This window comes from Nuphar pumila, chromosome 4, assembly GCF_984573655.1.
Source record: "Nuphar pumila chromosome 4, dmNupPumi1.hap1.1, whole genome shotgun sequence".
Taxonomy (NCBI): domain Eukaryota; kingdom Viridiplantae; phylum Streptophyta; class Magnoliopsida; order Nymphaeales; family Nymphaeaceae; genus Nuphar; species Nuphar pumila.
In genome coordinates this window covers 1370878-1396444 of record NC_143252.1, presented here as the reverse complement: position 1 = coordinate 1396444, position 25567 = coordinate 1370878, and the positions used below count along the sequence as shown (strand labels likewise).

Below are 25567 nucleotides of genomic sequence, written 5' to 3'. Positions count from 1 at the left end.
GTCTTAAACTCGGTCCAGCTTGAGTCTTACGTCTTAGACCTTCTTTCCGACGGTAGATTGGTTCAGAAAATTCCGGCCGGTGGCCGGAGCGGTTTCATAGTTTCCTGTGAGTTCAGTTAGATCTTCGTGCAGATGTTCGTTCTCCTCATTCGCATGCTAGGGTTTCGCATTTCTGTAAGAAGCTGGTGGTTCGTCGTTAGGGTTTTCACAGATCTCGGATTTGCATGATTTTTAATCGCTTTTATGGTTTTTCTGGTGCTTTTCCTCTCGCATTTAGTCTATCTAGGATATTTTTGGGATCGCTGGTTTTGGAGTTTCGGTGATTCATTTGGTTTCATTTCCTGACTTCAGTAAATGCTGATTTTTTTTACTGTCTTTTTTTGTGGTTTTAGCCAGGGTTTTGATCTTGAGAGGTTCCGGTGTTCTAGGGTTTCTCGCCTTCATGGACAAGGAGAAACCCTCCGTCCACTCTAGCGGTTTACCCCCTCAGTCGGGGCGTTTCCCGCCCTACCCTTCTCCGACGAGCGCCCCGCTCACCGTCAAGCGTGAGGTACCCCCGCTTTCTCCGTCTCGACCGGATATCCCCATGCCAGATTCTTCTCCGGCGAATTCCCACTTCAGTCAGGACATCAGCCGCATGCCGGACTACCCCCAGAGGAAGCCAGGTCACCGTCGAGCTCACTCTGAGATCGTCCGATTGCCAGATGACATCAGCTTCGATCACGACCTCGGCTTTGTTGGTGCCGATGACCCGGCTTTATCTGACGAGACGGAGGAAGATCTCTTCTCCATGTACATTGATATGGAGAAGTTCGCATCTTCTTCCTCTGCGACTTCTGGCCCTTCTCTGCCGGCTGGAGAACCATCGTTTGCATCGCCGACGCATAACGAGCTTGATAGCGGTGGGAGTGCGAGCGAGAGGCCGCGGATCAGGCACCAACACAGCCAGTCGATGGATGGGTCTACTTCTATTAAGCCAGAGATGTTGGTGTCTCCGGAGCCAACTCTGGCGGAGACCAAGAAGGCAATGTCTGCAGCCAAGCTCGCCGATCTCGCTCTTATTGATCCAAAACGTGCAAAAAGGTTAGTTTCTTATGCACTACATTCGGTGATGGAGCACCTCCAATGGACTCTAGAAAACTTGGAAAGCATCCTCGGATGTTACCTTTTATGCTTTGAGCAGATTAACACATTTTTTTTCTCAACGTTCTACTTTTGTTGTGTTTGTTTGATTTGTTTATTCTGCTGTACTTGCAAATTAAATCTTTATGATTGTATTTGTTGGTTCAGTTCTGCGTGAAATTAAATATGCGTTGCATTTATTTGGTATTTTTTTTAACATTTAATGTTTGTATTACCGGGACGTTGTCTACTTTTCCATACGGAAAACATATAATTTTCGATCTTAAACTGTAAGCTTGTAGTATCCTAGACTCAAATCACTCAATATTTGTTAATTTCTGCAGTATCTATGCTGCATAGAATTTTAGGGCCAATTATATATAGTTTTCTTTCACATCGTACAAAGAAAAGTTAGTTGTCCCCCAACAGCCTTTTGTTTACATTTCTTTTTTCATGAGTTGTTGCAATTCTCAATTAAAGGCCATTATTGGTAGGGAATTTGGGACTTATCTGGAAATTGCCATTCAAAGTTATGAAGAAAATAACTGTGCTTTTAGGTGTAAGGACTTGATGCCATGGGACTATAGCATAGGCTCCACATTGATACTTATTCAGCATGTTACTGTTGAAGCGTGCTTAAAGTAGATGGAGCATATGGAATTCTGACAGCAAACAATGTCAGGATGTTGGCCTTAACAAAGCATTTCTAGTTTGGCTATGCAAAGAATTCAAGCCTTGTTTGGATGACAGTTTTTGAAAAACAAAGTTTGAAAAAATCATTTTTCTAAACACATTTGTTGAAAAGGAATTTTATAAGAATTTTTCTACTTCAACATTTTAAATGCTATTTGGATGGCCATAACATGGTTTTCTGTAAAAAAATTAAAAGAGGTCCGCCATCTGGCCCATCTGTGCGTGATCCACTGACATAGCCCTTGCTATCACTTGACCTCTCAGTATTGCCTCTGCTTTTCTCCCTCTCCCTTTGCTGTCTCCTCTAATCTTAGTGCCCAAATGATGATGATAATGTCTTCGCTTCTTCATCTTATTTTCCTTGGTATTGATTGTCATCGTACATTTGCCACTGTGAAATCTGCGCTTTGCGGAAGACATGCACCTCTTATCCTTAAAAGGCCGCACTTCTGGCCTTGGTGGCTTAGCTTGCCACTTGAAATGCTTTACTAGCTATCACAGAGAGAGATTTTCAGGCCATGGATGTCTAGAAGATGTTAAGATACACTTGGACGAAAAAATCCCATTGTTTTCAATGATTGGTGGTAAAATAATTGTAAAAGTGAAGGGTAGGAGGGTTCAGTGGTGGAGGTGGAAAGGGTGAAAAGGGAGCCTGATGTTTTAAGTCGGTTTTGGAAAGAAGTTATGTTAAAAAACCATTTCCTGGTTTCTTATAACTTGAGACTGAGGTCTGAAATGGCATTTTAGCATTGTGATTCCAGAGATCTTGTCAGCCAAACATGCCTTTTAAAAAAATGTTTTTTTTCTGAAAACTATATTTTGATTCTCAAAGCATTAATTTAAACATCAGCCAAATGTTCCTTCAGATTTCAGAGTTCATAATCCTGCCATTAGTAATATATTCTGCTTTGTTATTAATATGAATATGGTTAATGAGTTTGTAGATTTGCTTTCCCCTGTCAGTTGTATCTGAAGCATCAACTATGAAAATACGATAGCCTGATGCAGAGATTGTGTATATTGTCAGTGACAATCCAATTGAGCTTCCATTTCTGGATCTGCTATCTCCTCTTGACTGGCTTATGGTTTCATCTTCTACTGATTTTCCTAGGATTCTATGAGTTCATTTTTGAGTGAGTCTGAAAAACTGAAGCCAATTGGGGGGGGGGGGGGGGCAAATGCTTGCTCCAAGGGGTGTTTCTATAGCAAAAGACAAAATATTTCTGTTAGAGTTCATTTCATTCGGCCATGCATCTCTTTCGAGAACATGTTTTGAGTCAATTAGTGATCAAATATCTCTCAAATGCTGTGCAACTAAGGAGAGATAATGCATGCGTTCTACAATATAACCATTACCTCTAAGATGCAATAGAATGATCAAGGTTGTAAGTATCGTATCGTTATCCGTATCGGTCGGGCCCAAATTCAGACTGTATCGTATCGTAAAATGTTGTAAATTTTAATACAAAATTTTCAAAAATTCTAAAAAATCAGAAAAAATGAGCAAAAATTCTAAAAAAACCATGTCACATGAAACAATGATGAATTGCACAAAATACAACCATAAAATCACATATGAAACATTTATGTCTCTATGAGCCACATCAAACATCAACTAATATAGAATCATAGATAATATTGCATGCATATCAAATAAGAACAATGCAAAATATTAAATATCTTGCAGTTAAGAATATGCAACAAGACTTATACTTTTATATTACATAAACAAAAACAAAATAACCAAGTTTATAGACAATTAAGTGTTAAATAACCAAGTTTTTAAAAAAATATTATATAAAACCTCAATAATCATAATCATTTTCATCATCATTATCTTCTTTTTCTCCTCCTTCTTTGACATCCACATCGTTTCTAAGATGCATGGGGTCTTCATCATCTACTTCTTGTGCTCCTTCCACGTTAATCCACTGAATGTCTTCATTCAAAAAAGTTCATGTTTCTTTTTCAACTTATGCATCCAATTCATCAAAATCTTCCAAACGGATGGGATTGAATTGCTTTTTGTGCCTCTTTGATGATAACTTTTTGATTTGCCTAAAAAGATATGAAAACATTAAAATTGATTGGGTTTTGAATGATATAAAAAAACTTTAAATAAACAAATGAAAATGACAAATAAACTTTATAATTTTATATACCTCTGCTTCCGTCATAAGTTGTACGAATGTAGACAAGGTCATTGAACCTTTTGTGCTCCAATCTATTTCTTCTTTTTGTATGGATTTGCTCAAAGACACTTTAGTTTGTCTCACATCCACTTGCACTACACGTTTGACTAAGAATGCGAATGACAAAAACTCTCAACTTTGGAATATCACCTCCAAACCTAGCCCACCACATGTCTGAAAAAAATCAAGAGCAATAAGTAAGATAATAACAGATACAATCATACAAAACATCATAACTAAATAACTGTCACATGAGTGTGGCACTTTAAAAAAACTTGGGTGTGGGGGTGCGGCAAAAATATAAAATTTTATATATATATATATATATATATATATATATATATATAAAGTCCAAAGTTGAACATAAATGACCATGGGTGCGTTGACTGCACCTAGGGTCAGGTTGACTGCATCGGGTGCGACACGGGTGCAACACCTAGTTGGAGAGTCCTTGTGACATAGCTAAATAACAATATAAAATTAAAATTGAAATAAACAAAATAAATTACCTAGACGCATCATGGCACAATTTCACATTGCTGCAGGTCTCCCTATATCATACAATGCATTATCATAAGTCTTCATTTTCTTATGAATTTGATCTTGAATGTTATACTCGGGGTTCAACCTTTCGATGCAATACGAAATTCCCTTGTTGACTTCTCTGTCCATTTTAAACGTTAGGGATTATCTAAATGCAAGATTTAAATAATATGCTGTAACATGAAGAGGTTGATGAAGTTGCCCAGTCCACCTATGATCAATGATGTTACCATATAGTTATGTACAATTTTTTCTTTCCCTTTAAATGATCTTTAATGACTTCTTTTGCCTTATTGATGGCCTCATAGAATTAACCCATAACTGGTTTACCTTCACTATCAACCAATCGAAACACCTTCACTAAATGTATAGTTGTTCTCAACAACTTCATGCATGAATCCCAGAATTCACTTCTGAATGCAATATCTGCAATTTCTCTAGGTTTTCTTTTTTCTGCATGGGGATATGCATTTCATTCATCCAATAAAAACATTTTTTTAGTGCATCTCTATTCTTTACTAGACTTTGTACTGTTAAAAAATTCGTAGCAAATCTAGTAACTGCATTATGAATCAACTCAACACCACCAATGTACTTTCTCATTAGGCTCAAAACCCATGCATGATTGTAAATAAATTTAGTAATTTCTTTGCAACATTCAACTGTCTAATGTACCTCATCCATGAAGCATATGGTCTATGCAATGAGCAGCACATGAAGTCCAAAATAATGACCCAATTTTTTTTGCCAATTCATTACCTGCTGTCCTATAATTTGCTGCATTATCAGTAATGAACTGTACAATGTTTTGTAGCTGAACCTCTTTCACAACCGGGTCAAAAACCCTCAACAATGCATCTACTGTCTTGGGCATATCAGACAAATCAATTGATTTAAAAAACATGGTTTCTTTGAGGCAATAAACAAATTTTTTTATCAAGGTCCTCTACTTTCTATCTATCTACCCATCTGCCATGATACTACACCCAATCTCTCTCCATGATTGCCTCATCTCATCATAATATGCCGTCACTTCTTTCATGTTAGTATCTAAAACTTTTCTTCTCAAAGCATGATATGAATGTAGCTTGTATCCAGGCCTGATAATGGTTATGGTATCTGTCATGACTTGAAAATGAAAGAAATTTGCCTTATTAAAAGGAATGCATGTATCATAAAACCATCTTTCAACCGCGACATTTGCCTACTCGACTAAATGTTGAGGAGTCATTGCAGTACGAATGTTGGGTTGCATCTCAGGGGCTGTCCTAGGTGGGAAAAAGCTCCTAATAGAGCCTCTAGCTCTATCTCCTCTTGAAGAACTCTCTCAGCTTCTTCTTTCTTCTCATCTTCTTTTTATACTAATGTCTCTAGCCACACCTTTTTCCTTCGATGCAAAATTTCCTACTTTTGATCCTATACTAAGGGTTGCAGGATTAGAAGTAGGGAGCTCATCTTTGTTATACACATCCTCACAGGGCTCCACATACCTCATTTATGTCTCATTAATCTATTTTTCTTGTCTTTTTTTTTATCAGATCATCAAGTAATTGCTGGCATTGCCATTTCACGACATCCAACAATTTTCTTGACGTGCATGCGACAACATTAAGATGTGTCCTGGCTAAATGATTCTTCAACCGAATATACCACTTGAAAAGTATTTTGGCAATAGTTGCACTTGATTTTTAATTGGTTTTCACTCATTATTTGAGTGCCCTGTTACCATGTTGGATCCTTTGACGCCATCTTTCCCAAAAAAACTCAATAAGAAGCAAAGAATAGAGATATTTTTACCTTAACCCACTTCCTTGAGTAGAAAAATGGTGGAAATGCACTCCTACTTGAGAAAATTGCAAAAGCCCTCTCCCTAGTGCACAAATCGCCTCCCCAAATCGCTCTCACGGTTCTTAGGGTGCGTGGGTTTCCTTATAATGACCTCTAGGCAAATTGAGAAGTCAATCCTCAAAAGGTATTAAAAACCCAAAATAAAAAAAGTAACTTCCGACATTTTTAAAGGGCACTGATACCGTGTCATACCATATTTGTTTATAAAAAATTAACTGTCACGAACCAGTGGGAAATGTGAGAGATATTACAAATGTAGAATTACAAGAGCAATAGAACAATCACAGACTTTGAGTCCACAAAATGACAAATAAATAACACACAAAATGCACTTAATGTGCTAACATGAGCTACAAAGGGCAAGAACACTTTTGAAAATATATATCTTTATTGAGGAACACCTCTTAGAGAAGCTTGAAATACAAGATGGGATTAAAGGCCTTTTATAGAGAAAGGAGGAGGCCCATATAGCTGTTGGGCCTCCCCAACTTCTAGAAATAAAGCGTTGGGGAGGTCCCAACTACTATATGGGTGATTCCCCATTATGCCCTCCAATCTTGAATACTGTACATTGAATAAATAAAATAAAGAAAATAAAGAAAATAAAGAATAACAAAAACAAATATGCCCCTAGTGGGCACAATCTATATAAGACAGTGAGATGACCAAAGCACCCTTCAAGGATATTTTGATTTACATAGAGAAATATATATATATATATATATTATATACATATTTAGATGTATATATAATATATTTTAACACCCCTCAAACTTCCGACGAGATTACCAAAAGTTTGCTAAGTGACATAAAAAATGGTGCAGGGACAACCTTTGTGAAGAAATCATTTAGTTGATATTCAGAGTTTATGGTAGCTCAATAATTCCTCAAAAATATTCTTCTTTGACATAGTGACAGTCCATTTCTATATGCTTGGTTCGCTTGTGGAAGGTGTGGTTGCTGACAATATAGATGAAGCTCTTATTATCACAACACATTTTTTTAGGACTAGAAATGATCAAACCCATGTCTTTTAGAAGACTTTGTAGCCAAATGATCTCCATAGTGGTGGTGGCTATGACTCTATATTCCGCTTCAATAGATGACATGGAGATCTTCTGCTTTTTTGCACCTTCAAGATATAAGTGAGTCTCTTAAAAATACACAAAAAACCCATAGTTGAGTCTATCATTGGGATTACCTCCCTAATCAACATCACTATATGCTATTAAATTTAAAGAATAAGAGGATAAAAATAACCCTTTGAATATTGAATTCTTAATATATTTGACAATATTTAAAAACAACACTCATATGTACTTTTGTAGGAGCATGTTGGAATTGACTTGGTGAATGGGCTGCATGAGCAATATCTGGTCTAATAATTGATAAGTATGTTAGAGACTATGTCACACAGACTCTTCTAACAGGGCAACACACCCGTGTCGCACCCGCACCCAGGCGGGTGCGACACTTGGACACAAATTCCTTGGACACAAATTCCTTTGTGTTAGGTGAAGTCAACCACACTGAGGTCCATTTTTATCCAAAAGTAGATTCAGTTAACCCTAATCAAGTCCATTTTTATCTATATTGTATATATAAATACATAAGTGCACACAAATACACGCAATGTTAACTTAAAACTATATATATATATATATATATCCTCCCCGCACCCAAGTTTTTTTAAAGTGCCGTATCGCCGCATCCGCATCCACACCCGTACCCGTACCCGCACCCGCACCCGCACCCGCACCTATGTGACATAGGTTAGAGATCCAATAAGTTGGCGATATGGAGTGAGATGTTCAAGAGGAACACCATCTTCCAGTCTTAGTTTGGAATTTATAACTTTTGGTATGTCAACTTTCTTTTCGTCAGATAGTCCAGATTTCACAATGATTTCTGCAACCAACTTCATTGGAGAAAATATATACCTTCTTGGAGAGAAAGTAACTTCAGTACCTAAAAAATATCTAAAAAAGCAAAGGTAGGTACATATCAAAATATTCTTTAAAAATATTTTTGATCTTATCAATTCTCTTTCCTGTAATAATCATATCATTAACATATAACAAGAGTATAACAATATCAGTACCTGTATCTTTAACAAAAAGAGCAGTGCTAGAATAACAAGATTTATAACCAAGATTTAGCATAACATTACTAAACCTGTCGTACTATGCTTTTAAAGCTTGTTTAAGCCCATACGAAGTTTTCTTTAACCGAAGGACTTTTCCTCCTTCGATCTCACGACCGGGAGGAGGCCCCATGTACACTTCTTCATTTAAATCTTTATTGGGGAAATCATTTTTGACATCAAGATGATATATAGGTCATTTTCTAATGGACGTTAGGGAAATTAGAGTTATAACTGTTGTCATACATGCGACTGGAGCAAAGGTTATCTCGTAATCTATTCCATATTTCTGAGAATAACCCTTAACAACTAACCGAGCCTTATATCATTCAAGGGATCCATCTTCTTTTGTCTTAACTTTATAGACTCTTCTACATCCTATACTATTTTTTTCTATGGGTAAATGTACTATTTCCTAGGTTTTAGCCTTTTCAAGTGACCCTAATTCTACTTTCCTAGCTTCCGTCCATTCGGGAATTTGTATGGCTTCAGAGTATTTTGTGGGTTCATAATAGGAATGTATTGTTATAAGACATGCCCTATATCTAGGAGAAAATGTTTCATATGATACAAATCTCTGAGGATATTTTAAAGCCTTGCTAGATCTCCTAATACTATTATCCTAAATTTTGGTCTTGTGAAAATTTATCAAGTGCACATGGAGGATTTTCAAAAGTTCTTCGAGTATAAGATTGAACACGATGGTTTTGAACATCATCAACAAAAATACTAGAATCATCAACACACATATCATGAGAATCATTAGTATGATCATTATCATTAGTAGCCTTTTTTGACAATAAATCAAATAAAAAAGAATACTCAGATTCATCCTTGGACTTTTCAATTTCAAAACCATTTTCAGTTTCAACAAAGTTTACTTTCCTTGATTTATATAACTTATCATTCTTTATATCATAACATCTATACCCTTTCTGATTATTAATATATCCAAGAAAAACACATTCAATAGCTTTAGGTGACAATTTGTCTCTTTTGTCAACGAAAACAAAACATTTACATCAAAATACTCTTAACCTTTTAAAATCAGAAGAAATTTGATAGAGTTTTTCATTAGGAAATGCATTTTGTAAGGATGTTGAGGCCATTTTGTTAATGAGATCAACTGTAGTTAATGGCAGCCTCAACCCAAAAGGTTTTAGAAACATTTTCAAAATAAGAAGTGTTATTGTTGTTTCAATTATGTGTCGGTGTTTTCTTTCGACCAACTCATTTTGCTGTAGAGTATTTGGACAAGATCTTTGATTAAAAATTCCATTTTTCCTTAAATAATTTTTAAACAAATTGAATAAGAATTCTCCTTCTGAGTTAGAACGAAAAATAATAATATTTGATTGAAATTGATTTTGCATAATTTTATAAAGTTCTTTAAAGTGAGAAAATACATCAATTTTTTGTCTAAGGAAGTATATCCAAGTATATCGAGTGTAATCATCAATGAATATAACATAATAAAGAAACCCTCCTTTGGACAAGACAGGAGCCGGTCTCCATAGTTTCGAGGAGATAAAGGTTTTGGATCCAAAAGGAATTTTCTTCATTTTTCCCATAATGCATTCGTTACAAGTAAATTCTTGAATACAAGAATTTTTCAAAATAGGAAAAAGAGACATCTCAGATACATTTGGGTGGCCTAATCTTTCATGCCATAAAAACATATTTTTCTTTAAGAAAATTACAAAAAGATTCTTTTGGGATATGAAGAAAATCCATATTGTAGAGATCTCATCTCCTGTTGCCTTTCCCAATTTTTTGGAATCTTGTCTTTGTTTCTAAGTTAATTGATGATACCAATTCGTGCGTCATTTTTACTCCTCATGTTTATGTGAATGATCTTCATATAATGAGGAGGTTCATTGAAGGAGAGAGACAAGGGAATATGTACATTTTCAAAGAAGATCCATCAGTTGAAGTCAAGAACAAGTACAACGAAGAGTCTAAGAGTCTTTCTTCTTCTTTTTGTTTTTTCATTGAGCCTGAGTCAAATAAGTCACATGTTTGGCGTAGTCATCTTGTACATTGTAATAAAACTTTTATTGAAAAGCTTATGTCTAGTAATTTGATTCCAAGGTCAGGTTTGAGTCAAGAGTCGAAGAGTCATGTTTGTTCAAGTTGTCAGATGTCCAAGAGTCATGTATTTCCCTTTTCATTTTTCAATAAAAGAGTTCCCAAGTTGTTTGAAATTGTTCATTATGATGTGTGGGCACTAGGGATGCACACGAGCCGAGCTTGACATGTTCAAGCTCGGTTCACTCACATAAAATTGTGCTCAGGCTCTGCTCGAGCTCGGCCCGAGCCTGAATCACTGGCGTTTAGGCTCGGCTCATGTTGAGCTCGGCTCAATTCGTTAAGCTCGTTTTAAAAATGGTTTCAGATTGAAATGGCTTCAAAATGAACATGCCCAAATAACACAGGAGTCAAGAATGCCAAAAATTGTTAATCAATGCCACACAATTGCAAGGTATCACCGTAAACGAACTTGAAAAACATTCACCAATAAAAAAAGAAACTGACACTCATAAAAATAAAAATAGACAATAGGCAAGCTAAACCAAATTAATGTTGATCGAACAAAAAGAACAACCAAAAGGCACCATAAACATTAAAGAAAAAGATGAAAGAATCGATGAAACCTGATCGTGATAATCATGAAGATTCGAAGAATACGAGCAACCCCCTGAATAGAAGAAACACAATGATTCACCTCCCGGTCCACGCAATGTCTGGGCCTCCTTGCTACTAGCTTCACAGAACAAACTGTGTTGGGTGGTTGATCGCATCACAACTGTGAGTGGGTTTCAGTTGAGCCTTTCCCGCTCCCCCCACAACGATGGCCCTCCCCTCCTTCCTCTCAGCTTTCATGGCATCGACGTTGCCTCCGCCGAACACCACAAGATCTTTTTTGTACATCTCTTTCGTCGTCGATGTCAAATGCTTTGCAACAATCCACCCTCTCTCTTGTGCATTCGGCGAGATGGGAGAGAGAGAGAGAGCTGGGAGATACAACCCCCGAGCCCCGCCCCCACCTTGAGCCCCTTGCACAGTATGGGAGAGACGTGAGAGCAGAGAGGGGGACGAGAATCGAGGCTGGGTGGGGGGGGGCTCGAGTTATATTTAATATATATATATATATATATATTTATTATATATTTTATATGACGAGCCGAGCCTTAGCGAGCTTGGTAGGCCGATCAAGCTCGGCTCGTTTGCTTGACTGAGCCTCAAAGCTCAGTTCAAGCTCAACTCATTTATGGGACGAGCTTAGCTCGAGCCGAGCCTGAGCTAGCTCAGCTCGTTGTGCATCCCTAGTGGGGACCAACTCTCAATGTTTCTTCTGGGAGACGATTCTATGTGACCTTTATTGATAACTACTCTCAGTACACTTGGATATTTTTCATGAAACATAAGCATGAAGTTTTTAACATTTTTAAAAATTTTCATGCTATGGTTCACAATTAATTCTCTCTTCTTATCCTAAACTTCCAGTGTGATATGGTGGAGGCGAATAATCTTCCAATGACTTATTGAATACCTCAAGAAAACTGAGATAAATCGGAGAGTGTCTTGTTTCTAAACACATCATCAAAATGGTGTTGCTGAGAGAAAGCATAGACGTGTAGTTGAAAGTCCCTTAGCTATGACGCATGAGGGACATGTCCCTTTATTCCTTTGGACATAGGCCTTTCATACCGCAGTCCACGTCATTAATATGGTGCCCATGAAAATACTTCAGGATAAATCACCATATTATGATTTGTTCGGAAAGCATCCTGCTTATCATTCCTTAAAGGCCTATGGATGTATTTGTTATGCTCATATTGATGCATCCTTAAGAAATAAATTTGATAAGAAAGCGTATCTTTTTAAAATTGTTGGATATGTTGATGATTATAAGGGGTACAAATGCTGACATTGAGAACATGTGCATTCAAATCTCAATGAATGTTGTTTTTGATGAAATGAATTCTGAGCACAAGGGCGGCAAGCATGAAGAATTTCGATCTCAATCACATGAATTCTATCAACCATGGATGAGTGAAAGCCTATTTCCAAGAGAATTTGATGAATCCATAGAATAAGAAACTTGCTGCGAAGGTGAGGCTCATGAACAACACGATGCAGGGCTACATGATAGTGATATGGGTTCAACTAGTTGGCAGCAAACAATAGGTGTTGATAATTCAATCTCACAAATTGACAGGTTCAAAGGGTTTGTATATAGTCGCAGAAATAAAGAAACACCTGATATTCCTTTACGACAACAAAATTCAGCCCCTTCGACAATGAGAAGATCTGGACGGGTTCGACATCCTATTGAGAGATATGCTAGTTATGAGAGGTTCATCACAGAACATCAAGCATTCTTGAATGCAGTCTCAAGGCAAGAAGAGCCCAAATGGTCAAGCATCCAAGTCTAACAGGTGGATCGAGGCCATGAATGAAGAGATGAGGGCTTTTAATGAATGTCAAACATGAGATATTGTACAAAGGCCTTTAAACAAAAACATCGTGGGATCAGAATGGGTATACAAGATCAAATATAAACCAGATGGCAACATAGAGAGGTATAAAGCTTGACTTGTAGCGAAGAGTTTCACTCAAGAGCATGTGTTAGATTATAGGGAAACCTTTAGTCCAACGGTGAAGATGGGAACTATTTGTGTTATCCTATCCCTTGCTGTTAATAATGGTTGGATGTTGACTCAATTGGATATTAAAAATGCGTTCTTGCATGAGGACTTAAAATAAGAAGTCTACATGGAACAAGCTTGGGGATATAGGAAAAGGATCCCAACAATTACGTTTGCAAGTTAAACAGGGCAATACATGGATTAAAATAAGCCTCCAGATCATTGTTTGAAAGTTTCTCTTGAAATTCGAAGGCATGGGTTTTATAGATCCTCTCTTGATCATTCTCTTTTCATTAATAAAGGTGAAGGCTGGATAACCACATTGTTGATTTATGTGGATGACATAATAGTTGCAGGAAGTTTAGAGGAACACATTATTGAAATCAAGTCTTGAGCCACAAGTTCAAAATGAAAGACCTATGGAAGCTTAAATACTTCCTAGGAGTGGAGGTTGATAGAGGAAATGATACTTTAGTCAAGTATACTATTGATCTGCCGAATAAGGCTGGTATGAGAAACTGCAATCCCTTGTTGACTCTTAGCTTTCTACATCAAAAACTCAACTGCGATGAAGGAGAGATATATGATGATCCCACTAAATACAAGAACATTGTAGGTATGCTTCAATATCTTACATTCACTCGGCCCAATGTTGTTTATGTAGTGAATCAAGTTTCTCAGTACATGCATTGTCCGCGAACTAGTCATGTGGAGGCTATTAAAAGGATTCTTAGGTACCTTAAAGGTACACTTAGGGATGGGCTATGTTATAAAAGGAGAGATAAAAATGAAGATATGCTTACGGAAATGACCTCAGATGCAGATTGGGCATGAGATCCAAATGAACGAAGGTTAGTTTTAGCCTTTCAAGATATTGTGCTTTGTTTGAGAGAAATTTAGTTTCATGGAGTAGGAAGAAGCAAAAGACAATTGCTCATTCCAGTACAGTGACTGAATATCGAGCCATGACTGCAGTCTCCTCATAAGTAACTTGGATTAGATACTTGTTGAATGATTTGGATCAGAAAATACCAAGTTCCATTTTGTTCTGTGACAATCAAAGTGCGATTAAGATTTTTCTTAATCCAATTCAACATGAAAGAACAAAGCACATTGAGATGGATCAACATTTCATCAGGAGCAAAATAGAAAATGGTGAAATTGAAGCTAAGATCATTGGGACAGAAAATCAAGTGACCGACTTGTTTACAAAGGGACCGAACAAACAACGGTTTTGGTATTTGGTATTTGAAAAGCAAGTTGTCCATGATTCTCACTATGCATAACTTGAGGGAGACTAATGAGACATGATAGTGGATCTGGATTCAGAGCCACGTCTAGATCCAGATTCACGTCATTTTAGAGTCGCGACCTTTCAGGTCTCTTATTGTATTTTATGTTCTCAGGAACACCCCTTAGTTAAGTATTATGTTGTACCTTAATGTGAGGGGTACTTTTGTACATGTAACCAATTAGTCATTCTTTATTAAAAGGAAATCCACCCCACATGTTCCATATTGGAAAAACATGATTTGGGATTGGGTGCAGCCCCTCTTCTCCTTGCTCTCTCTTTTCCTCTCCTCTTCTTGGTGGTGCTGCCCTGTTTTATATGTAGCTTAGGAAAGCTATTCTTTTATCATTTTCAGATGTCACTGAAAGAAGTCCAAACCATATAAATCCATATATCATCCTTTTGGAGCTTAAAGTGGACAGATATTTTGATTATCCCATGTGAAAATATCATTAAGCTTTTTCATCATGGGGATGGTCCATGTTGTTTGAACTCATAATCCTTAATCTGATTATTGAACTAATCTTTTTCACCATTCTCATTTGTCCTCAGGCCCTGTCCATTTCTTGTAGATATTTTTTGTACAAAATCTCATTGTTGGATGCTTTGACTTAGCTATTCTTCTAGCTAAGCAAGATTATATCAAATACCTTTTAAGTAGCTAGTTTTCACTTAAAGTATATGTGTTGCTGAAGGTTTTTGTTTTTTTTTTTTGGGTGGTGATGGTGGTGTTATGAAGTTGGCATCTGAGCGAAAGTTTTATCTCAAAAGTAGAAGCTGTTATTGATTGTGTGAATATTTATAAACTTAATAAGCACTTTTAAATTAGAAATTTGGGTTTCTTGTACTGCAGGATCTGGGCGAACCGGCAGTCAGCTTCAAGGTCAAAAGAAAGAAAGATGCGGTATATAGCAGAACTTGAACGGAAAGTGCAGACTCTGCAAACAGAAGCCACAACATTATCTGCTCAAATGGCCATGTTGCAGGTAATTTATCATTGTTATCTATTTTGGTTTGGGGATTGCACCAGTCTTTCCCAGAGTCATGTTTGAGTCCTATGGAGCTTGATCAAAGGTGGTTTTAGTTGAGCTGTTTGGAAGTGGACTTATAGGCTTCTGATTAAGTACAGGAAAACCAAGTGAAATTGAGTTGAGCCACTGGGCTTAGATGAGCTCTTAGTGCACTCATGCTACTCTGTTGAATCACCAGGATTGCCTAAAAAGATGGACTAAGATATGCTTAGCTTTAGTCTCTCATTTGAAGCAAGGTACAAGAACTACAAATAAAAAGGAAACAGAAAAGGGGAAGAAAATGTGAATGGAAGCATGTGATAATTGTTAAATTATGTACATTAATCATATTTTGTAATATATATATTTTATATATATATGGTAATACATATACATATATTAATATATATGTATATGTATCTACTCAAATATATATATAAAATATATATTTCTATTTATTTTGTCATAAGGGTAGTTTAGTCTTTTCCCTATTTTTGCGCACATTCACTTTTCGGATGTGACTGTAATTATGTTTCTTTTATTTTTATTTTTCTTTTTGTTCTTTTTATTTCTTTTTTGGATTTGTACCTAAAAGGTACCTTGGGGGGCCCACCAACATAGTCGTTGGGCCCTCTCCAACGGTCACATTTGTGACCGTTGGAGGGGCTCCAACGACTATGGGTGGAGCCCCTCCAAGGCCCCCTTTAGTGATGTTATAAATAGGGGTTCTCCCCTTTGTATTTCTTCATGGCTTTGAGTCAAAGCCCAAGTTCTCAATAAATTGATTCCATTATTTTATGCCTTTGTGCATTTGTGAGTTATTTGTGGGTTGTGCTTTTTGTGCACAAGTGTTCTAAAGTGTTCTTATTGTGCTTTCGTGGTGGGTTCAATATCAAGAATATTAAGGTCTTGATATTAGTATCTTGTTGGAGATACTTTCACATGGTATCAAAGCCTCGTTGGAAGAAAGAAGATCGTGTATTTCGCCTCTTGTGAAGCACCTCGAAAATCGTGCCCTCAAGCTAGTGAAGTTTTTGAGTAAAGCATTTGCTCCGGGCAATATTTTAGAAGCAACTTTTGTCAAGAAAAGGTTGAAAATCCGTTAAGGTACGCTTTATTTTTCATCTTCTCTTCTCCATAATGGGTGAAAAAGACTCCCACTTTTCCCTTGGTTTTAAACTTAGTGGTTCAAACTACCATGTTTGGGCCGGCAACATGGAAGCCCACATCAAAGGGAAAGGTCTTTGGGGTTATGTTCAAGGATCCATATCGGAACCCGAACCCAAGCTTTCTATTATAGAGAAAGGGGAAATCAAAATTCTTGAAGGAGAAGATAGACAAAAGGCCTTAGAAGAATATTCCAAAAGGCATGATGAGTGGGAAATGAAGAACTTCAAAATTTTGTCTTGGATTTTTTCGTCCGTTGAAACCAAGATCAATGCCAACATCATCAAATTTAAAAGGGCCTCCGAAGCTTGGTTATACCTTGAAAAAATGTATACGTCAAGGGACTTGTCTCACAAATACTACCTCCAAAAGAAAGCCTTGACTCTTCAACAAAATGATTTATCTATTCGGGAATATTTTGCCGAATTATCATCTATTTGGGACGAGCTTGCCATGCTCGAACCAAAATGGAGTGGAGAAGCTATTGAGTTAAGGCACAAACAACTTGAGGAAGATCGTTTCTTCAACTTCTTAAATGGTCTTAGACCCGAATTTGAGCAAATTCGGTCCTCCCTTCTATCGGCTTTTACCTCCCCATCTATTGAAGATGTCATCACCAAGCTAAGTGGTGAGGAAACACGTATGGGGATTAGTAAAAATAACCCAAGCATTCTTGCTACACCTTCTCAAAATGACTATGAAGTGGTCAATGCCGTGTCAAGACCCGGTAATAATTTGAAGACCTACAAACCGCCCCATTTCAAAAATCAAGGGCAAAATGATCGATATGGCAAGAGAGATTATAGCAAATTAACTTGCCATTTTTGTAAAGAACCGGGACATATCAAACCAAATTGTCCTAAATGGAAGAAATTCCTCGCCGCGGCTTTAGCATCCCAATCGGAGGAACGGCCTTCAACATCGAATGAACCTCTTTCGCTTCATCAAATTATGGATGCCCTTCAACCTCTTCTCAAAGGAGGCACTTCTGGAGCCGCCATGTCATCTTCTTCCTCTCTTGGTAAGACATCTTGGCTACTTGATTCTGGTGCTTCGTTTCATATGACTCCAAGTCATTGTTTTCTCTCTAATTATTCTGAAAATCGCCTTCCATCTTTTGTCTCAACCGCGGATGGAACCCCTCTTGAAATTAAAGGAATGGGTAATTTTGAAAAACAAGATTTTTTTATCCCAAAAATTCGTTTTATTCCAAAACTAAACTTAAATTTACTTTCCGTTTCTCAACTCTCGGACTATGGTTGCGATATAAAGTTCTCTTCTAATAAATGTTGGATACATGATCGCCAGTCCGGGAAATTGATTGGGGAAGGCTCTAGGAGAGGAGACCTCTACTATGTTGATTTTCTTAAAATTCCCAAGAATCAATTTTGTAATGTTGCTCAAAACAAAGATATTCATGTATGGCATAAGAGATTGGGTCATCCCAACATTGTTAAAATCTCTTATTTGCCTTTTGTTAAGAATCTTTGTAATGAAAATTTTGTTTGTAATGAATGTATTCTTGGAAAAATGAGAAGTCTTCCTTTTCCTCAAAGATCCATGTTTACAACAAAACCTTTTGAAATCGTTCACTCCGATGTATGGGGTCCAGCTCCGGTGATATCCAAGGGAGGTTTTTCGTACTATGTTATCTTTGTGGATGATTTCACTAGGTTTAGTTGGATATATTTTCTTAAACATAAATATGAAGTTTTTTCAACTTTCAAAACATTTCATATGATGGTTTTAAATCAATTCAATGGAAATTTGAAAATTTTTAGAACTGATTCAGGTGGCGAATACCTTTCCAATGAATTTAAAAGCTATCTTGAAAACTATGGAATTCTTCATCAAAAATCTTGTCCCAAAACCCCCCAACAAAATGGGTTGGCTGAACGGAAACATAGGCATATTATTGAAACCACACGAACCTTGCTCATTTCTCAAAATATACCGAAAAAACTCTGGGCGGAGGCTGCTCTTACCTCTGTCTATCTCATAAATAGACTTCCATCTAAAAACTTGAACAAGATTTCCCCGTTTGAAAAATTATACGAAAAAGAACCTGATTATAGCAGGTTAAGGGTTTTTGGATGTAAATGTTTTGTCCTTACTGATAAAAATGACAAACTCTCCCCTAAGGCCATTCCTTGTGCCTTTCTTGGTTACTCTGAAACTCATAAAGGTTTTCGCTGTTATGATGTTAAGAGTGATAAACTTTATGTTTCCAGAAATGTAAGCTTCTTGGAAAATGCTAGTGGTTTCGAAAAACTTGAAACTAATGATGAGAATATAGATTATTCTTTTCTGTTTGATTTGTTAACTGAAGATGATGATACTAGCGATGATGAAACAAATCTAAATGTTGAATCTCATACTGATCAATCCATTAATGAAGAACCACATAGAGATCCTATAACCTACTCTCATAGAGATAGGAGTACTTTTAGAAGTGCTCTCGAAAGATATGATAGTGAGTCTACCCCTTCAAGTGAAGGAAATCTTCGTAGGACCGAAAGATCAAGAAAACCCCCTTCTAGGTTCATCTCATATGAGTCTTTTTCACCAAAATATAGAGCCTGTCTAAGCGCCATTCACTCGTACATAGAACCTAGGGATTTTGAGGAAACACGTAAATACCCAGAATGGATAGTTGCTATGAACAATGAACTTGAAGCCCTAAAGAAAGCAAGAACCTGGGAGTTTCAAGACCTTCCTAAAGATAAGAAAGCAATAGGGTGTAGATGGGTGTTTAAAGTCAAAACTAAGTGTGATGGGTCTCTTGAGAGATATAAGGCCCGCTTAGTTGCAAAAGGGTATGGTCAAAAATATGGGATTGATTATGAGGAGACTTTTGCCCCCGTTGCTCGGATGGTCACCGTCCGATGTCTTATAACTGTTGCTTCAATAAACAAATGGAACATCTATCAGATGGATGTTAAGAATGCGTTTTTAAACGGAGATCTAAACGAAGAAGTATATATGGATGTTCCTCCTGGAATGGAGTATCCTAAAGGGAAAGTGCTTCGTTTTCGGAAAACACTGTATGGTTTAAAACAAGCTCCCAAAGCTTGGTATGATAGGTTTAACTCTGTAATGTTAGATAATGGTTTTTCATCATGCTTTACTGATACTGCTTTGTTTGTTAGAAAGTCTAATGCAGGGATTGTTATTCTGTTGCTATATGTGGATGACATGCTTATTACTGGGAGTGATTCTAAAGGGATTAAAAGCATAAAGTCCATATTAAAGGATAAGTTTGAAATGTCTGATTTGGGTTTCTTAACTTATTTTCTGGGTATTGAGGTTGCATACTCTCATAGAGGGTACTTTTTGTCTCAAACTAAGCTTGCATCTGAGATTATTGACAGGTCAGGTGTTACAGATGATAAAGTTTGTGAAACTCCTGCTATAGTAGGAGCAAAAATGAAGATTGATGATGGTGTTCCTCTCTCCGATCCTACTCCCTACAGGCAACTAGTAGGCTCGTTGATGTATCTAAGTATCACCAGACCCGATATCTCACATGCGGTGCATACGGCAAGCCAATTTCAGCATGCACCAACTTCTGTTCACATGGGTGCTATCTTGCGTGTCGTGAGATACCTAAAACACACTATTAATAAGGGAGTTTTTTTGTCTTCCTGTTCTGAGTTAAAATTAATTGCTTATACTGACTCTGATTGGGGAGGTGACCCAAATAACCGTCACTCCACCACTGGTTTTTGTGTTTTCTTAGGAGACTCATTGATCTCATGGAGATGCAAGAAGCAACAAAAGGTATCTCTATCATCAACTGAAGCTGAATATCGTGCCATGGCAACTACTACCATGGAAATTGTTTGGATTCATCAGTTGCTGGAAGATATGGGAATCAAAATTGAAGGGCCTACCAAGCTTTGCTGTGACAACAAAAGTGCGATTTATATTGTTAAAAATCACACTTTTCATGAGCGGACTAAACATATCGAGATGGACTGTCACTATGTTCGGGAGGCGTATCTCCAAGGAATCATTGACCTTCCATATGTCACGTCCGAGTATCAGTTGGCAGACTTCTTCACTAAAGCCTTGTGTGCTCCGCGCTTCAACTTCCTTCTTAGCAAACTCTCGGTCATCCTGCCCTAAGTTTGAGGGGGGGTGTTAAATTATGTACATTAATCATATTTTGTAATATATATATTTTATATATATATGGTAATACATATACATATATTAATATATATGTATATGTATCTACTCAAATATATATATAAAATATATATTTCTATTTATTTTGTCATAAGGGTAGTTTAGTCTTTTCCCTATTTTTGCGCACATTCACTTTTCGGATGTGACTGTAATTATGTTTCTTTTATTTTTATTTTTCTTTTTGTTCTTTTTATTTCTTTTTTGGATTTGTACCTAAAAGGTACCTTGGGGGGCCCACCAACATAGTCGTTGGGCCCTCTCCAACGGTCACATTTGTGACCGTTGGAGGGGCTCCAACGACTATGGGTGGAGCCCCTCCAAGGCCCCCTTTAGTGATGTTATAAATAGGGGTTCTCCCCTTTGTATTTCTTCATGGCTTTGAGTCAAAGCCCAAGTTCTCAATAAATTGATTCCATTATTTTATGCCTTTGTGCATTTGTGAGTTATTTGTGGGTTGTGCTTTTTGTGCACAAGTGTTCTAAAGTGTTCTTATTGTGCTTTCGTGGTGGGTTCAATATCAAGAATATTAAGGTCTTGATATTAGTATCTTGTTGGAGATACTTTCACAATAATAATCTAATCTATCTTTTCCACATTTTTTTTTGAAATTACTTTCTTGTTTCTACTGCCAAGAGATTTGAATATGTTTGTCTATATTTATTTTTGTGGCAGAGGGATACCAATGGTCTGACAGCTGAAAACAGTGAACTGAAACTGCGGTTGCAGACCATGGAACAACAAGTTCATCTACAAGATGGTAAGTTCTCATGACCTCATGAGAAATTGTATAACTGTGTAATGTTCTTCCAGGTGATGCTCTTTCTATGTTTCTTTAAATTTTTTTTCAACTTAGATTTATTGTTTAAAAATTGTAATGACTGAATTGTTGTTTGATAATTTGCACTTGGAATGATATTCATGCTTAAGATCATGAAGTTTGTGTATGTGTGTGGGTGTAATGTACAGCCCTATCCTCTCGTCCTAGTTTTGCACAACTCTAGTTGTCTGAACTCTGAAGCATATCTGTGTTGTGTCCTGTACCGATGTCCATGTGTCTGTGACGGAGTAAAAAGACCCAAGACCTGGCAAGGTATTTTGCTGGAGTTATTTGTCTATTTGTCTATTTGTTTGAGAACTAGCTAAGTATATCTTATCTCTGCATGTATCTTTGGAGTTAGTGGGGTACACCAGGTCAACTAGGGACTTATTTTTCAATGCTGTGAATTAGTTTCACTTAGAACTGATCTGACTCTGTCAAACATGGCTACTTGCCTACCGTAGGTTATTAATCCAGTTCTGGACATACCGTTGAGGGGGGATCACGTATTTTGTACTATGGTATAGGATTAAAGGGCGTTATCCGTTATGTATGTTGCAGCACTGAATGAAGCTTTGAGAGAGGAGGTGCAGCGGTTAAAAGTAGCAACTGGTCAAGTGATGCCGAATGGTGGACAAATGATGAATTTTGGTTCCTCATACAGCACAAATCAACCATTTTATCATAATCCAGCAGCTCATACCCTTCGGACTGTCCACCAATTTCAACAGCTCCAGATCCATTCTCAGCTGCAGCCGCAGACGGATGAGCTCAGGAGCAAACCAGGAGGCGTGCCATCTCCGAATCAAACAGAGAACACTTCAAGTTTCAATGCTACTCCTGCTGAATGAGAAACTGAAGCCAAGGTTGTTGGTTTTGTTTTTGCCCTTATAATGCGGTAGATGATGTAGACTAGGTGCAGTTGTTTTTTATAACATTGTATTTATTCTGTTATACCAATATTCTTAGTAGTGTTAATTATTTATTACTAGAACCCTTTTTTATTGTATTGTTTAATCTTCTTCTCCATTAAGTTGTACCAACGATGCTATAAAGGAGGGCGTTTCTCGTTAGCCTCTTTGTTTGTTTGAGAGAGAGAGAGAGAGAGAGAGAGAGAGAGAGAGAGAGAGAGAGAGAGAGAGAGAGAGAGAGAGTTGGTCCTAGTTGGGGTACACAAACATCGTTCCAGCCATGCTCAGGGCATGTTTGGATGCAAGAAAATTCTCACAGGAAAAGGAAAGTTTGGCTATGAAAAGTTTTGATATTATAACTTTTCTAAATGAAAAAATTTCACTTGTTTGTATTGCATGAGAAAAACAGAATGAAAAGTTATAGAAAAATGAGGGGGGGATCTCCATGAGCAGGCAACCATGGATGCCCCAAACGTATCCACAATATGCCTATGAACATCAGATTTACGGAGATCCCCAGCACTCGCACTGCCATGGCCATTGCCGAACGACATGCTGCACTCAGCAAGGTTTGCATGCTTCCCCAACCAATTCAGGATCTTCAAGCCATCATCAAAAGCTGCTGGATACTGGTTCTTTGGCACCAATCGGTGTCCAACGGCAATCACAATCACATCACAGCTTCACAATCAGCCTGTGGAAGAAATCGTTTGAATACTGAGTCCTTGCTCTCAGAAACAAAGCTCCACCATGGAATTGCAAGATGATGGGCAACCTATTAAGGACCACCCCTAATCCGTCTAGAGAGGACCCAATTTATACGATCTAGATTCAGATCTGCCCAAGAGTCCCTGCTTGAGAAGCCACCTAAGAGTCCCAGCCTGAGAAAGATTGGGGAACACCCTTTTTATTTGGGGTTCTTGTTTTCTTGGTCTCTTGAGACCCTCTTTTTGACTCATTTTCTTTAGAATTCTTGGTTGGATTCTTTAAATGTCTTTTTTTTATTCTTGATTAATTATAAAAGAAGTTTGTTTGAGAGTTAATTTCCTCTTTTCGTTCTTGTTTGAGAATTTTCAACCCTTGAGGGAACATGTTTCTCCCTCTACATGCCCTTACTGTCTTCCTATCACAGGAAGCCGACCTAGGAGGGAACAATTTTTCCCTCATCTCTATCCACACCCCCTTTTGGGATTCACGCCCAGACAATACCCATCAACGAACCTGCAGAACCATCCTTCCCTAAGGTTGAGTTTTGACATTTGGTATAAGAGCGAGGCTTTCTAAGGGATCTCGAACGACCAGATCTGTGTTCTTGGAGACAAACCAATTTTTTTTCATGTCAGCAAGGGCTTAAGCCCTTGTCGATCTAACCCTTTTCTTGCAGTTCTTGTTAGGTCTAGTTCTTAAGCTTTACCTTGTGATTTTTATTTTGGTACCAGACAACAACCTTTTTCAGCAGCGTGATAGGCATGAGATTGATTTTTCATAGCCCGCACCAAGACCGAATTCTTGGGATCACCAGTGGATTAGTTAGCACTTTTAGGAAGGCGTGTGGCTGAATTCAACTCGTGGCCCTGACGATCCAATCTTGCGTGCACAAGCCCTGCACCTAGTGTGTTGTATGCGTGAGGAGTTCTTGTTTGGTGGCAAGTTTTTGGTACACATTCTTGAATCCGAATATGCCCTAGATACCCCAAGAATGACACAAGCTTAGGATTAGATTGGCGAGCTCCACACGAAAATTCAAACTTGTGACAATCACTTTGAAGAAAGGATCAATAGGGTGATGTAACATATAGACGTGCTGAACGAGAAGCTAGATGAGCAATTCCAACAAGTCCTTGCAATCCTTGACTCTGTAGAGCTGAGGAGCCTAGGGTAGCTCCTCAGGATGTCCTAGGGGTTTAGGCGCAAACAGTTCAGAGACAGAATTTACTCAGGGAACCTACTCTATCCGCCAACCCCGGTTGGACTTCCCAAAGTTCACCGGTGATGATCCCACTAGCTGGGTATTCCGTGCCAAACAATATTTCAAAATTACCAAAATGCTTAAGGAAGATCGAGTCGCCTTTGTCTCGATCCATCCGAAGGATGAGGCCATCCGCGGGTAGACCAGATGGGTATGCTTTTTTGGGTGGCTTTCTTCTGAGCTTTGGTAATAAGATTTGTCCCCTCTGCCTATGCTAACCACCATGTTACATTGTTCAAGATTCGCCATCAGGGCATCATCATGGAATACCAGGCTGAGTTTGAGTGGCTAGCAATCTTGTGACAGGGTGGTCCTAAGAATCTTTGATTGGTACGTTTATAGCAGAGCTCAAGCCAGACCTCCAGATTAAGGTTCAAGCCACGAGGCCCACCTCATTGATTCAATGTTTTAAGTTGGCATATGTGGTCGAGGAGAAGCTATCCTAGATGAGATCGCATTGGGCCAAGGACAGAAGGATGTCTAGTCAGAGGTACACATCCCAAAAAAAATTTGACCCTAGTAGGGCAGCCCTCGAGCCTGCATACGATACCAATTGCGAATGGCTGAAAGAATGAGCTAAGGACCATAATCGTCAGTTGGGGCATAAGTTAGAAAAGTGCTCCGCGGTGCAGGTGGAGCGACTCACACATGAGCAGATGGAGGAGCATCATTGGAAGGGCCTCTGCTATAAATATGATGATGTATGGGTGAAGGACCACAAGTGCAAGGATCCTCAATCTATATATGTGCGACAGCGAGCCTAAAGACAACAAGGACAATGACGTCGAGTTGGTGGATGCAGGTGAGGGCATTCTAGAGGAGGTTTCATAGATTTTGTATCATGCCCTAGCAGGCATCGAGGTATCGTAGACGATGCAAGTGCTTGAGAGAATCGATCAATTGAGTATCTCGGTTATGATAGACATCAGTTCAACACACAACTTCCTATGTGCACAGGCGGCCAAGGGAGCCAAGTGCGAAATAACACTCTAACATCCCTTCAAGGTGGTAGTTGAAA

General features: G+C 38.0%; 1 protein-coding gene across 2 annotated transcripts; it reads left to right on the top strand.

Annotated features, from left to right (window-relative positions):
- Positions 1 to 3: 3 nt before the first annotated feature.
- Positions 4 to 22673, top strand: LOC149839016 (putative transcription factor PosF21). Of its 2 annotated transcripts, none has more exons than XM_090003968.1 (5): positions 4 to 106; positions 393 to 1083; positions 15338 to 15470; positions 21525 to 21609; positions 22231 to 22673. In XM_090003968.1, exons 2-5 carry the CDS (start codon positions 443 to 445, stop codon positions 22518 to 22520), a joined length of 1149 nt encoding a protein of 382 aa, XP_089860094.1. In that variant the 5' UTR covers positions 4 to 106; positions 393 to 442; the 3' UTR covers positions 22521 to 22673. The 2 variants fall into 2 exon arrangements, with proteins under 2 accessions (XP_089860094.1, XP_089860095.1); XM_090003969.1 differs by having other exon boundaries at positions 16 to 174.
- The last annotated feature ends 2894 nt before the right edge of the window (positions 22674 to 25567 follow it).